Source organism: Zygotorulaspora mrakii, chromosome 3 (assembly GCF_013402915.1).
Source record: "Zygotorulaspora mrakii chromosome 3, complete sequence".
Lineage (NCBI taxonomy): Eukaryota > Fungi > Ascomycota > Saccharomycetes > Saccharomycetales > Saccharomycetaceae > Zygotorulaspora > Zygotorulaspora mrakii.
In genome coordinates this window covers 1,088,054-1,102,826 of record NC_050721.1, presented here as the reverse complement: position 1 = coordinate 1,102,826, position 14,773 = coordinate 1,088,054, and the positions used below count along the sequence as shown (strand labels likewise).

Below are 14,773 nucleotides of genomic sequence, written 5' to 3'. Positions count from 1 at the left end.
TGTGCAGCCACAACCAGAAATATCCCCATATTACATATAGAAGGTGCACTACTCTTTGGGACGTACTTTATGAGTCCCACCCATACTGTAATGCTGCTACGTCAAGATGCGAAAAGGACTGCACATCATAGTGCGGCAAAGTCCAATCGCTGTCCCGAATTGTACTACTAAACTGACAGCATGCGGACTATCTACCATACGGGGTACGCCGGGCACATCCAGTCTACTAAGCCAACTCTGCCATCGCATCGTTTTTCATATTGTGTAGATGCCATTTCAGTATTTACAGAACTAGAAATGATACTGCATGCCCGGACAGAAAAACGCGGGGGAATCTGGGGGGCGGGGCAGAAAAAGGACTCTTGTCCGGGCATGCACGAAATGGTGAGGGATACTGGCGCCGCGGGTGAGGATGACATGGAAACAGAAAAGATAAAATGGCGAATCAAAATGGCGAAGATGTAGGATGCCATTTTGGCAACATTTGGGCAACATTTCGAGATCAAAAGGAAAACTAAGAGATATTCTAAGGTATAGTCGAGGTATATTTGAATTTTGCCTGGCCGGTTTGTCAAAATTACAGAGACAATAGACTTTGGCAGTGATGAAAGCTCGTCATGGAGCGGCGGAGGGGCGTCGGAACGAGGAGTGTGATGGAGACCAAACTGGAAATGGGGGCGATATTTCGAAATATATTAGGACACTGGGCTCTAAATCGTTGGGCGGAGTGAAACCGGTCGACTCAGTCGCGAGCTGTCGTCTTCTACCGTCGTCACATTCACCCAATCAAGGGCAGATGGAAAACTCCCCACGTTTGGAGGAGCGAGAAAAGACACAGAGAAGTCTCATACCCGCAGGAGGATCCGGTGGAGGCATGATACGGGATAATGAAAATGTCTGCAATACCGCAAGTTCGTCTAGCGTTTATTCGATGGCTCAGGGAGGTGCTAATGGGTCTGGGAACGGTACTTACCGAGTGGCCCAAGCGTGCGACAGGTGCCGTGCAAAGAAGACTAGGTGTGATGGAAAGAGGCCACAATGCTCGCAATGTGCCCTGGTTGGATTTGAGTGCAAAGTGAGCGATAAATTGTCCAGAAGGGCATTCCCAAGAGGCTACACAGAGACGTTGGAGGAAAGGGTGAGGGAACTGGAGGCAGAAAACAGAAGGTTGGTAGCGCTGTGTGACATCAAGGAACAGCAGATCCACCTCGTTTCGAATTATTCTTCGGGCAAAAGTGACAAAGCCGTGGTGCTCGCAAAAAAATCGGACGAGAGGATGCTCCAGGAACTTAGTTTGGCAAGTGGTGGAGCGCTGCAGGTCTCCTCCACGAATCTTTATCTTCTCAACAAAACGCGGGACCATCCAAGTCAAGACGATTCGGAGAGGTTTCCAGATGGGAAACAACACGCGGAAGCGGACAACGTGCATTTGAAAGCCAGCGGTCATGGAGGGCTAATTGTAAATCCTGTCTCAACAAATTTAAATGACCCCACATCAGTCTCCTTCGAACAGAATGAGGCGCCAGGACTACCAGCTGTGAAAGCGCTAACTTCAATGAGCACAAGAGAACAAAGTACTCAATTAGCTACTTTGGTTGCATTATCAGTTCCCAGGTCTACCGAAGAGATTTTATTTATTCCCCAACTATTGGCAAGAATTCGAGAAATATACGGATTCACATCAAAACAATGTCTTTACTCAGTTTCATTACTGTCGTCCTTGAAGGCAAATTTACCAGAACCTCAATTAATGAAAGGGGATACCTTAGATTGTCTTAGACATAAAAATCTGTGGGAAATTGATGATCTTCAAAAATTTTTAGTCGAGACATTAAAGTTTGATATTATAAATGAAACAAAAAATGATACAAAGTCAATTGACCTATCATTTAGTGAGATTGATGAAATGGTTCAACTTTTTTTTGATAATTGGTCTACGCATATCCCTATATTGAATAAAAATGAGTTTTTTTCATATTATGACAAATTCAAAGATGATATTAAGAATCAACCATTGTTGTTCAAAAATAGTAATCCGAAATCGGCCACCCGTAGCAAGATGATCAGCTACAAAATATTTGCATGTATCCTTGTTTGTCTCTGTCAAATGGGCTTACTGATAAAAGTGAAAAGTGGTAATTTGTCAAACAAATCGAATTACACAAATTTGATATCATACTACCATCGCACAATCACTTTAATGTATTCTAATCCTTATTTTGGTGTTTTGACCACCTCACTGCAGTCCCTCCAATTTTTATCGCTATCATTATTTTATTTTCTCAACGTTGGGAATGTTTCAGCTATATACGAATTGAGAGGACGTGTTGTATCAATGGCACAGCAATTAAGGTTGCATCGGTGTCCCAGCGCCGTTCTCGGAGGCTCAGGATCTACAATGAAAAAAAGAGAGCAAGGCGATAGACGTGTTTTATTTTGGGGTATTTACTATCTAGATGTCTTTTCAGCGCTTCAACTAGGCGTTCCACGTCTTTTCAAAGATTTTGAAATTGAATGTGCTTTACCAGTTTCCGATAATGACGATAGGAAAGTCAGTCTTGCCGGTCAAATGATCCGATTGGAAGGGTGCGTGAGTAAATTTTCTTTGGCGGTTATCAGATTTGCCAAAGTTCTGGGTAATATTCTCGATTCAATATTCAAAAGGGGAATGACAGAATCAATAGTAAAAGAAATAGCATTAATTCATGAGAATGCTTTGGATAATTGGAGAAGAGGTCTACCATCCGAACTTATTTTTGAAATTGATGTTAATGGAACTATAAATATGGATGAATTCAACAGATTGAAGCAAAATAACGCCATTGTTGAGAATATGGATGTAATGATTTTACTTGTACTTTACTTTTTGGCAAAATCAATGATTCATCTACCTGTTGTGGCTACCACGCGATTGGATTTAAGTGAAGACTATTCGCACAGCGATGATGCTACTCAACTAGGTATCTCTGATTTTAAGGGAAATGCGCAGGAAGAGTGTGGAATGAAACATAGATCATCATCTTCATATGTTCTATTACAGCAGGCTACAAATACCATGCTCAATGTATTGGAGTCCTTAAAATCAGTATATTTACCGCTCCCAATAAATGTTGCTCGTACCAAGGCTAGATTCGCTTTACTAAGTGCAAGAGGATTGCTAGAGTATACCAAAGGTGGTGCATTATTTTTGGATAACAAAACACTACTTTTAAGTATCGTTAAAGACATCGAAGATGACAGAAAGCTTGAAATACCTGGTATCATCTCTTGGCATAGTCTAAAACTTTTAGATATGACAATTAATCTGCTACTACACCCTCCAAGCACGAATGTTGAGAAACTAGACAAATTACTGAAAAGAAAACTTACCCATTACAGTAGATTAATGGGACGTCCCTTCATTAGATCGCAATCGGTTAGCCAAACTGACGTAAAACGTAAGTTTGACTGCGAAGATCATTCACAGGATGATATTGACAGGAAAAACTCAAATTTAACACCAGTCAGCTCGAAAGGTGATACGACTCCACCTCCTGAAAAAAAAATAAAAAAAGAGTACAACGAGTCTGATATCAATGCTATCGAAAGCGAACCAACGAATTCTATTGATATAATTAGCGACAGCAAACAAAGGCTCCATCAGGAGGAGCTAAATAATCCTGTCTCGACTCAAAATGCGATCGTGGAAGCATTTCAACTTGACCCTGTGCTCAACAATAACTTATTGAGTGATATTGACTTATTTTCTTTTTTCTCTAATTGCAACAACAGAACTGAGCAAAATGTCAATTTGAGTTCTGAAGAGCAGTGTTACTTTGAAAAGGGCGCTACAACGGCAGAATTGAAAAACAACCAGAAATTTCACGATAAAGTGCCATCTTTCAGTCGTGATAGCAATGCAACAGATGTGGTACATGGACTTTTCCGCGTTCCGAGCAATACAGATTTTCTTAATGACGAGTATTACTTCCCCCCCAACTCTCAGTTCAATATACCCCAATACAATATTCAGAATAGCATGAATGCTAACGACGTACAAAGTAAACATGCACAGATCAATAGAAATAATAACAATGCAACAGCACCAAATGCTGGTATGTCATTTTCCAACGTTAATTTAAGTAGCTTATTCGATCACATGCACAACGACGGTATCCGCAATGAGGCCTTCAATGCAAATATTGCGAGAGGTAAGAAGAACGACACTAATACTTCTGGTTATCCCTTTGCGGTTGACGCTTCGTTAGGGTTGGCTCCGTTACTGGCATGGACTCCTGATATGACTGTTCAAGCTACTAGTATGACGAATCATAGTAGCAACGTCAGTGATCGAACGGGCGTAATATTGGATAGTGCAGTTCAACCGGAAGAATACTCTTCAAATCATCTCAACTCTTCGTTAAAATCGGGCATCTCCATGAAGAAAGGACAGCCACACACGAGAGAAAGAACTTATGCAGGTTCTTCTTTGGTGGAGCATCAGAATGTGGTGCCACTTGTCCAGGATTCCGCACAGAGTGGGATCACAGGCGCAGAAGAGGATTCCAGTAATAACGAAATTTTGACGCTCAGCTCGCGAAGAAGACCAAGACGTCGGCAAATCGGCTATCCGACTGACAATGCACCATATGAGGGGCAAAAGAATGCCATTTCACAGTCTCGTGACAACTACGAGGATTTGTTTCAGTGGCAAAATTCTAAATAGTTTTGTACCGATGTTGCTTATTATATATTCTTTGGGATCGAGGAATCCCTCTACATGTTTAATGATAAATCAAAGTAAGGCATTAGCACATCTTCTTCTCGGACTAGGCTAGAACGTGCCGGCGACCCTTGCCGTCTCATGTTGTAAAGTAAGCCCTGTTGAAAGTAAAAATGAGTAGCACACTGTGTTTGATATTCCTTTGCGAAACGAAGTGAAAGGCTCAAGCTCAATTAGAAAGGAGTAAAAAGTTGTAGCTAACAAGCCAAATGGGGCCTTGAAATAAGCTGCACTGAATGCCTCTTCAACACACCTTAGAACTACCACGAGCATTTGTAGGAGATTGAGATGAGTTTTAAGGTCATCCTTTGAACAAACATGCAGCCCTCCCAACAGATTCCGTTTGCACTTTATGTGCTCTAGCGAACAGACTTCATCTACGATTGAAGCTTTGTACACTTCACGAGTTCATTTCAACGGCACTACTCACATTAGACAACGGATATATCTTTGACTTCATCCATTAGAATAACTGTTTTCATCCACTTCTACTACCAAACGAAAAGAATTCTTGAGCTTGTGTAAGACTTAGCTGACGGTGTCTCTATTAATGCACCCGGTTTTAATTGAATTGCTCGTATCGTAAATTATGTGTGAACTAAGATTTGGGTGATGCTATCATTTTGCTAGTTGAAAAGTTCACATATTAGAGTTCTTTATATCCGCTTGTTGTTTTATAGCGGCGTCGCGGATATTAAAACCCTGATATTTTTCAACATAGAAGTCTGTTGCTTTAGCGACCGCAGATAACATTTATGTTTATGACAATTAGTTTCAGGCCATGGTCGTGATGTCCGACGATTGAGGAAATGCAGGAGATATAAAGTGTCACCTTCGCGACGGCAGGACTTTGACAGTTGGTCGGAGGTGGCGGAGACTGTTACTTTAGAGCAAGGCAACATGTCTTTTGAAAAAATGCAGGTAGATAGGAAGTGCGAGGAAGTCGAGGAGATAGAAGTTCCTGATGGTGGATATGGCTGGATAGTGACAATTGCTGTATTTTTATACAATTTCTGTACGTGGGGCGCTAATGCAGGGTATGCCATCTACCTGGAGCACTATTTGCGGTACGACACCTTTCCGGGAGGAGGAAGGCTGGATTATGCAGCAGTTGGTGGGATTGCCTTCGGAGTAGGTTTATTGTTCGCACCATTCATTACGTGGGTGTCCCATCGATTTGGTGTTCATGTGAGCATCGCTATTGGAATCGTATTCCAGGGTACGGGTTTAATGCTAGCAGCATTTTCTCGAAAGTTGTGGCAGATTTACTTAACTCAGGGAGTTTTGATTTCATTTGGATTGGCATTCATATTCGTGCCCAATATCTCACTTCTGCCTCAGTGGTTCAGAAGAAAAAGATCTCTAGCATCTGGTGTTGCCGCGGGAGGAAGTGGCCTTGGTGGTGTCATATTCAACTTAGGGATGCAGAGGATAATTGAAGTCAAAAGTGTGAAATGGGCTCTAATTGTGCAATTTATTATGTGTACGTGCTTGAGTAGCATAGCTTTAACGTTGACACGGACGCGAAGACAAGCTGTGTTTAAAAAAGACAATTATAAGATCAAACTGTTTGATAAAGAAGTTTTCTCCAGTCCGGGTGCTTGGCTTGTCTGTGGTTGGGTTTCTTTTACCATGCTTGGGTACGTCATTCTTTTGTATTCTTTATCAGCATTCACAACAAGTCTCGGATACTCTCCAACACAGGGGTCATATGTGTCTTGCATGATCAGCGTTGGAAACATTATTGGAAGACCCATTGTTGGTTATTTGGCAGATATGTTTGGCTCTATTACCGTCGGAGTTGTAGTGCATCTGGTTGTTGCAATTTTTTCCTGGGCAATGTGGATACCTTGTAAGAATATGGCGACAGCGATTGTCTTCGCTCTCATAGAAGGAATGCTCATGGGGTCTATATGGGTACTGTTGGGATCTATTGTCACAAGAGTGGTAGGATTGAGGAAATTAGATGTCACCTTTGGTGCACTGTGGATATTTGTTGGCATTTTTTCGTTGCCCTCGCCCGTTATAGGCATTCAATTGGCCTCTTCAGTACAAAATGCTACTGCATATGTTAATACAGCTATTTTCTCCGGATTTTGTTATTTTGGAGCTTCATCATGTCTTTTCCTACTCAGAGGTTATTTAGTAGCGAGAGATGCCGCTTCCGATCAAGACTCTTTGATGGATAATGATGAAGTTGCTGTCCCGGTTTCATTTTATAGTTTTTCAAAAGGTCTGATCACCTTGAGAAGCTCAAAAAAGAGCTTGCTCTAAGTGAATGTGAGAAATCTTTGCTACTTTTGTTGAAATAGAGGCTGATATCAAAGCTGGATAGGAAATACCGAAGAGAAAACCTGTGAAACAAAGCTAAACCAATGATGGCTCCTTTCCAGTGACTGAGCAAAATAAATGAGTTCAGACGAAGTCCTAAAAGTTATCATTTGATTCCATAGAGTTGTAGGCTGAAAACTTATCGCATGACGTTTAAAATTCAGAAATTCGACTATAGAGGAATCTATGGCATGCATTTAGAGATAACAGATGTCTTTTAGATTCTATAGGACGGAAAATTTGATGCTATTACAACCTGTGGCGGCTCAATGAGAATCCTCCACTCTTCGTCTTGTTCGATGGTTATATACATATGATTTGTGGAGAATATATTTTGTAGTCTTTGCTAGATGCTCACTCTTAGTTCTTAAGGTTTCACTATGGTATAGAAAACGAGGATTTATATATATCTATGACTGAACATTACGGTAATATTGTCAATATCTATGAAACCGGAGGGCAATAGTTCCGATTATTATTAACTCTCTCAAGAACGTTTTAAAGCTGTCTTGCATGAAAATTTCACTTCTTCGTTGTTAAACACAACGGAGGCTCCTCTCATTATTTCAGCTGAAGAACTAAAATAAGCTTTACCTCCAAAAGGCAATGAAACATATTTAGTTCGAACTTATGGTAAATTGTGCGAAAATGTTGAGACGTTTAACTTTTGTGCTGGCGGGAAACATACAGTGACTAATTTCACCTCATTCTTTTAATTGTTATGAGAACCGCTGTCTTGCATATTCAGCCTCTATATTCATTGAGATACCTAACTTTTAATTGAAAGCCCAATAATAATTTGATATCCGCTCCACATTAAAAATGTGTAGGAATAATTCCAGCATTTAACAATGACGGGTTAAACCTCTCACACCTTGACAAGTTTGGAATTTGGGTCTAGTTCAAAAAGATGTGGAGCTTTGCTAAAATTGAATGCTACAAACTAGTTGCACAATTGCAAGTATTGCATTTTGAAATTGCAGAGCCTTGCTAGCTTGGTGGTTTGGGCTGATTAAGTTTCATATTAGATCAATACCTTGTAGCATAGCACAATATGCAGACCCTTTGTAGTCTGACAGCATCTGTTAAAGGATGACACGGCTTGTGTTGTCGATGTCCAAAACACAGCATGTCAAAAACATGTTAAGGGACGCGGCTCTAGAGGGTTTGTTTTCAAAAAAAAACAGCCATGAGGTTATTTTTCGATTTTCTGTATACTCTGCTATGTTTTTCAGAGTCAGCACACTCCTCCTATTGCTCACTGGTATTTACAATTGTATTATTCTTTGACTTTTCTTTGTTTTCACCCAAAGCCACTATTCCTTGGGACTGGCTATGTTTCGACAAAAACTAGTAACCTTTGTAGTCCCTTACGAGAGATCCCACCTCAAAGATAATCATATCAGAATACGTTTGAGGGTCTCTTGTAGGTCTTTGTGCAAGTAGAAAAGAATCGATGGCAGGCACTGTGGACCCAACTGATATCACGACTTTATCGCCTCTTATCTTGGGAGGCGCTACATTAAAACAAGAGTATAACGAAAATCCTTCTCAAGTGCCCATCGTGAATATATTGAAATATGCCTTTTCAAATGGCATAAATGCTATTGATACATCGCCTTATTATGGCCCTAGCGAAGCCATATACGGCGATGCTCTTGACCAAATAAGAGATGAATTCCCTCGTAACACTTATTTTATTTGTACAAAAGTTGGCAGAATCCAATTAGATGAATTCGATTATAGCAGGGAACATGTGAGATTCAGTGTCAAAAGATCATGTGAGAGGTTGAGGACTGATTATTTAAATCTCGTGTATTTGCACGATATCGAATTTGTTCCTATGTCCCAAACTTTGGAAGCTTTGAAAGAGCTAAAGAAACTAAAGGATGAAGGTATTATTAAAAACTTTGGATTATCAGGCTACCCAGTTGATTATTTGAGGAGAGTTACTAAGCATTGCTTTGAAAAAGAGCCTGAGATAGGTCCTTTAGATGCCGTTTTATCCTATTGTAATCTAAATTTACAAAACATGTTATTGAAGCATCATGCCGATGAATGGAAACAAGATTCAAAATTGAAGAGTATAAGTAATGGTTCAATATTGGCAATGTCACTACTAAGATCTCAACCAACACTTTCATTTCATCCATGTTCGCAAGGGTTGCGTACTTGTGCAGATAATGCTGCCAGGTATTGCGAGCAAAATGATACAGAATTAGCTGATTTAGCCAATAAGTTTGCCCTTTCAGAATGGCTGAATAACGGTCCAACAGTCATCGGAGTTAGCAACTTGGATGAACTGAAAGCTGCATTAAGCAGCTATTCTATAGTTAAAGCCAGCAATGGCGTATTAAGCGCTGGCGATAAAAAGCTAATCGAACATATTCAGTCAGAGATTTTTGGTAAGCATCTCAATGAGACGTGGCCTTCAGGAATCGAACATCCTGCAAGCGTCCAAAATAGTACTTAAACATAAACATATAAACAGTTATCGGACTTACTTCGTACTCTTCCTTGTTTCTTCACTGCTCTTTCTTTTCGGTTTCTCTTTCAGAATCAGGCACTACGTTAGCATTTTGTTTGTCGAAGTACTCTTCCAAGTTCTTAACTTGCTTCTGCAAACCTTGCAAAGAAACCTCCTTTTCTCTCAACTTCTCCCTCAGTTCATTGATTTCTTTATTTTCGACAATCTGCTTCTTTTGAGCGTCTTCAGGGTGCTTTTCATTTTGCTCGTTGATCAAATTCTGATACTTGATGAGTCTCCTTACGATGGTCATTACAGTGGGAATGCAAACCATGAAGTAGAGAATGAAACCAGATATGTACACATTTCTTTGATTGTATGCTCTTGATGCTAATGCCTGGATTGGAGTAACAGCTGATGGATCAGTGCTTCCATCACTGTACTTCTTGTGGTGGTATAACGAGACCTTCACCTGCGCTCTCTTCCACGAATCAATGAATAGTAATCCTACAAGTCCACCAAATATATAGTACACAGTTTTCACCTGGGTGTTTGAGGACCATTTATAATAGGCCTTATAAATTATCCTTCTTATCCTGAACGGTAACGGTAATACCACCATGAAGAGTGTAACCATTTCAATGGTCAACAATGCAAACAGGGTCGTGAAATATAAACTCATTCTAACTTTCAGCTTCCAATACCGAACAATATGTCCTCAACGGTCTTGCTTGCCTTGTGTGACGTTTTAATCACAAATTTGTTCTTCTCGCCCCTTCTCTTTTTATACTCGGCAAAAGATGTCATTCTTGCTATATCAAGAGTTATACAAATGACGTTTCAGCCTTACAGAACAAAGGACAAGAAGCGTAATAGCTAGTGACAGTCTGACATAGTCAAGTTTGTCCAACATAGTCAAGATTGTCCACTATAATACATTACCGCACCCTTCTGTATATCTTCACCAAAAGTTTTACCAAGATATGGCACAGCTTCTAGGGCCCCTTCTTGTTTCGCCCCTCTTGAATCGTCAAGAATCACGACACAACAGCTGGCACTTCCTCTGAGATCGGGAAGACCCGCCACACAGATAGACATCTTTCTTGCGGTATCCTGACATTAGTATTCTTCTTGTAACAGTATATCAAGTTAAACACTGCAAAAATAAGAAACCGGGTAAATAGCGGCGGATGTTCTTGCCAAGCGATCAGACGACAAGCACGTTTAAGTGAGTTACAAGAGTGGATTGAGGCAACAGCAGTCGTTCATCAACGGCAACCCGTCCAAGAGTGCACTGAGAAATGTCGTATTACAATAGATATAGAAATAAAAAAAAGTTCGATGGTAGTGCGGATGCCTCTAACAGCATGAGCAATGGACCAGCGGGCATGTCACCGTCAGATGCCATATTTGATCTGGGAAAGAACAAGCGTGTTACAGTGAGACAATTCAGGAATGTCAATTTGATTGATATCAGGGAGTACTACATGGACACTTCGACGGGTGAGATGAAGCCGGGCAAGAAAGGAATATCATTGACGGAAGACCTGTATGATGAGCTTTTGAAACACAGACTTAATATCGACGAAGCATTGCGAAGATTTGGCTCCAAGAGACCTAAAACAAAGACGGTTCGTCTACTTTCTGATGATGAGGACGAGGGCAGCGGTGCTCAAACGGATGCGAAAGCGAAATCCTCGAGGAGGAGAGAAGACAATGATCATTCGTCTCCAAGCAAGAGGAAAAAGGTGGCACCTCCAACACTGCTCCCTCAAGAGGAGAAGAGACAGAACGACGAGAGGGAAGCCAACGCAGAGCTTGTCGTGCCAGGTCTAGCAAATAAACAGAAAAAAGAACAGGAATTAAAACAGAAAGTCGAAAAGCAGAAAGCAGAACTGCCCGTGAAAGCAGAACCCGATGCTTCTGAAATTACGAGTGATGATGATTTTGTACAGAACCTTGAAGCTGAGATGAACAGACCAGATGATGATGAGAGTGAAGAGGAATGAGGATGTTTCTCTTGCTGACTATTTAGCTTTTTTTTCACATTTTTTTACTGATATATATACAATTGACGTTTGCAAAATCTTGTTTATCGGAAAGCTGGATGCAATTTATTTCCAAATACGTTTTTTGCTTCGCAACATAACACTCAAAAAATATATATATATATATAGCAATAGGCACTATCCACAGATCGGTAAATATACGGATATCGACATTGGGAGTTGGTTTGTCGTGACATATAACGAGATAGCACTTTTGAGCTGCTCTTCATGATCTGTACTGGAAGTGGCTTTATACTTCGACTCACGCAGGGGAAATGAGTGGAAAAAAAAAACCTGAGCAAATGCCGCTGCTCTCGCCAAATACAAGTTTGAAATCTGATGAATCCGAATCCCATCACAGTCCTGGACGTAATAGTCATCACGGGAAAAGCTTTACGAAACTTCACGGAGACTCATTTGTTTTTGGTAAAGAGAAAGGCCGTCCTGATATAGATTTTGACGAACCTGATTCTTTGGGTATTCTACATGAAAGTGAAGGGTCATCCGCAAGAGAGGAGAGAGACACCTTTATTGACCATCGACCAACTTTGAGCCGGCTTGGTGGTAGTAAGGCGAGGAGTTTATCGAATAATTTCGTGCACAGAGCCTCATTGCCGGCTGTTCTTACGAAAAGTCATAGCAGCAAAAAATTGAAGGAACAAGAATTATTCAAAAAATCCAACCTGTCGAGGTTAAGTCCGTCTGAGTTGGAAGCTTGGGCAAAAAATGGGAACTATGGTGGCGATCCGTATGGAAGTGGCATGAACAGGCCCCAGGGCCCTCACAGAAGAAATACACTAGGATCAGAGGATGTTGTGATTGACGTTGATGAACTTATGCAGCATGTACGTAATAAAACCAAAGAACAGAGGAGCAATGCCGGTGACAATAGTAGTGGTATAGCGTCAGGGTCAGCAAAAAGCTCAAAGAGCAAGGGATATAATTCAAGACCATCATCTAGAGGATCATTGACGAACTCGTCCCTTGATGATGTTTGTCTATACTTGGATGATGAAGATAGCACTAGCGATAAAATGTGGCCAGATATCAGTGTTCTGGAAGAGTTCTCGAAAGAAGAAACTGAAAAACTCAGAAAGCAAGCAGTCGACGATGCTGAAGAATTTCACTTTCAATATGATGATGAAGACGAAGGCGATGAGGATTCAAATTTAAATGGGCGCGAGGGGATATTTTTTTCTCAACCAATCGTTACAGGTATTGACGTGCCAGAGTTAGGTAACACTAAGGTCAATGAAGCAGAACAGTTAAAATCAGGACGTTTGAGACCAAAGAAGCTGGCTCCATGGCATTTGAAAAGATCATCCTTATCTTATAAAACATCAGAGGCCAAAAATATGGATAGTGACCAAATGCGTGATAATTTCCTTGTTGGACGTAATATACAATATCCACCGCATATCGTTTCAAATAATCCTGAACATTTCAGATTCACCTATTTTAGAATTGATTTAGATTCAACAATTCATTCACCTACGGTTTCTGGATTATTGCAGCCCGGTCAAAAATTTGACGACCTATTTATCAGTTCAGTTTATTCTGATAAAATGTCTTCAAAAAAATCTGAGACACCATTAACAAAATCAAGCACACCACATCAAGGACAACCACAAGCAGGGACACAACTGATTCAAAATACAGCATCTCATTTACAGCTCAATAGATCTTCTTACGGGTTGTCAGGATTGCAAGCGGATTTAGAGGAAGATGATATATCACCATTTTGGTTAGATGTTTTAAATCCCACTGAAGAGGAAATGAAAGTTTTGAGTAAGGCATTCGGGATACATCCATTGACAACTGAAGATATTTTCTTGGGAGAAGCCAGAGAAAAAGTTGAATTATTCAAGGATTACTATCTTGTTTGTTTTAGAAGTTTCGATATTGTTGCCGAGAGATATACTCGTAAAAAGAAGGAGAGGCAGGAATCAATAAGTCCAATGGTTGAGAGGGAAAGTTTGCATAGATCACAGAATTCAACATCAAAACCTCGCACCAATTGGTTTCAGTCAATGTTTCATAAAAGAAGAAGCTCAACAAACAGGACGGCAACTACATATAATTCAACCTTAACTGCTAGACATCGTAAAAATTTAAAGGAGCAGGAGGAAAAGGAAAAATATAAAAGGAAATCTGGTGATAGATACAAACCACGTCAAGGTGAATTAGAACCATTGAATGTTTATATTATTGTGTTTCGAACTGGTGTCCTAACATTTCATTTTGCTCCAACCCCACATCCAATTAATGTTAGAAGAAGAGCACGTTTGTTGAAGGATTATCTAAATGTCACATCTGATTGGATTGCTTATGCGTTGATTGATGATATAACAGATTCGTTCGCACCAATGATTGAATTAATTGAAGACGAAGTTTATAATATTGAAGATGCCATATTAAAGATGCATCACAGTGATGATTCCAGTGATGATTCCAGTGATGAATCCGATGATGGCAGTTCCGATGGCGGATCTTTTGGATTTGACAGAGCATCGGGTAGATCAGCCTTCACCAAAACAAGCAGAACAACGGTATCATCGTCAAGTAGGTCAAGATCAACGGGTGATTCAACATTCAATGCCAATATTATCGGTTGGAAGAAAAAAGGTGATATGTTGAGACGTATTGGTGAATGTCGTAAAAGAGTAATGAGTATATCAAGACTGTTAGGATCCAAGGCCGATGTTATCAAGGGATTTTCCAAGAGATGTAATGAACAATGGGACGTTGCACCCAGGTCTGAAATAGGAATGTATTTGGGTGATATTCAAGATCATATAATTACAATGGTGTCATCTTTGAATCATTATGAAAAACTTCTAAGCAGATCTCACTCAAATTATTTGGCACAGATCAATATTGATATGACGAAGGTCAATAATGACATGAACGATGTTTTGGGCAAGATTACCATATTAGGAACTGTCGTTTTGCCCATGAACGTCATCACCGGTCTCTGGGGTATGAACGTTTTGGTACCTGGTCAAAAACGAGATTCATTAACCTGGTTTATCAGCATTTTTGCAAGCATGGTGCTTCTCGCTTATACTGCTTATGTTTATACGAAGAGAAAATTTGGGTTTTAAGTTCTGCAAGCTAAGGGGAACCGAGCCCGTCACGATTTGTAAGACGGGAGAAATGAAAAAA

General features: G+C 40.4%; 6 protein-coding genes across 6 annotated transcripts; 5 read left to right on the top strand and 1 right to left on the bottom strand.

Annotated features, from left to right (window-relative positions):
* Positions 1–604: 604 nt before the first annotated feature.
* CAT8 (DNA-binding transcription factor CAT8) lies at positions 605–4,705 on the top strand (the record flags this gene model as incomplete). The annotated part of the gene is made up of 1 exon (XM_037288043.1): positions 605–4,705. One exon carries the CDS (start codon positions 605–607, stop codon positions 4,703–4,705), a length of 4,101 nt encoding a protein of 1,366 aa, XP_037143938.1.
* Positions 4,706–5,662: 957 nt separating this feature from the next.
* Positions 5,663–7,036, top strand: HG535_0C05630 (MCT family MFS transporter; the record flags this gene model as incomplete). Its single annotated transcript, XM_037288042.1, has 1 exon — positions 5,663–7,036. One exon carries the CDS (start codon positions 5,663–5,665, stop codon positions 7,034–7,036), a length of 1,374 nt encoding a protein of 457 aa, XP_037143937.1.
* A 1,513-nt stretch (positions 7,037–8,549) lies between these two features.
* ARA2 (D-arabinose 1-dehydrogenase (NAD(P)(+)) ARA2) lies at positions 8,550–9,566 on the top strand (the record flags this gene model as incomplete). The annotated part of the gene is made up of 1 exon (XM_037288041.1): positions 8,550–9,566. The coding sequence occupies one exon, from the start codon at positions 8,550–8,552 to the stop codon at positions 9,564–9,566; it is 1,017 nt and encodes a 338-aa protein (XP_037143936.1).
* A 52-nt stretch (positions 9,567–9,618) lies between these two features.
* On the bottom strand, positions 9,619–10,242 carry YET2 (Yet2p; the record flags this gene model as incomplete). The annotated part of the gene is made up of 1 exon (XM_037288040.1): positions 9,619–10,242. The coding sequence occupies one exon, from the start codon at positions 10,240–10,242 to the stop codon at positions 9,619–9,621; it is 624 nt and encodes a 207-aa protein (XP_037143935.1).
* Positions 10,243–10,861: 619 nt separating this feature from the next.
* On the top strand, positions 10,862–11,569 carry SUB1 (chromatin-binding transcription coactivator SUB1; the record flags this gene model as incomplete). Its single annotated transcript, XM_037288039.1, has 1 exon — positions 10,862–11,569. The coding sequence occupies one exon, from the start codon at positions 10,862–10,864 to the stop codon at positions 11,567–11,569; it is 708 nt and encodes a 235-aa protein (XP_037143934.1).
* Positions 11,570–11,883: 314 nt separating this feature from the next.
* MNR2 (putative Mg(2+) transporter MNR2) lies at positions 11,884–14,712 on the top strand (the record flags this gene model as incomplete). Its single annotated transcript, XM_037288038.1, has 1 exon — positions 11,884–14,712. One exon carries the CDS (start codon positions 11,884–11,886, stop codon positions 14,710–14,712), a length of 2,829 nt encoding a protein of 942 aa, XP_037143933.1.
* Positions 14,713–14,773: the final 61 nt, after the last annotated feature.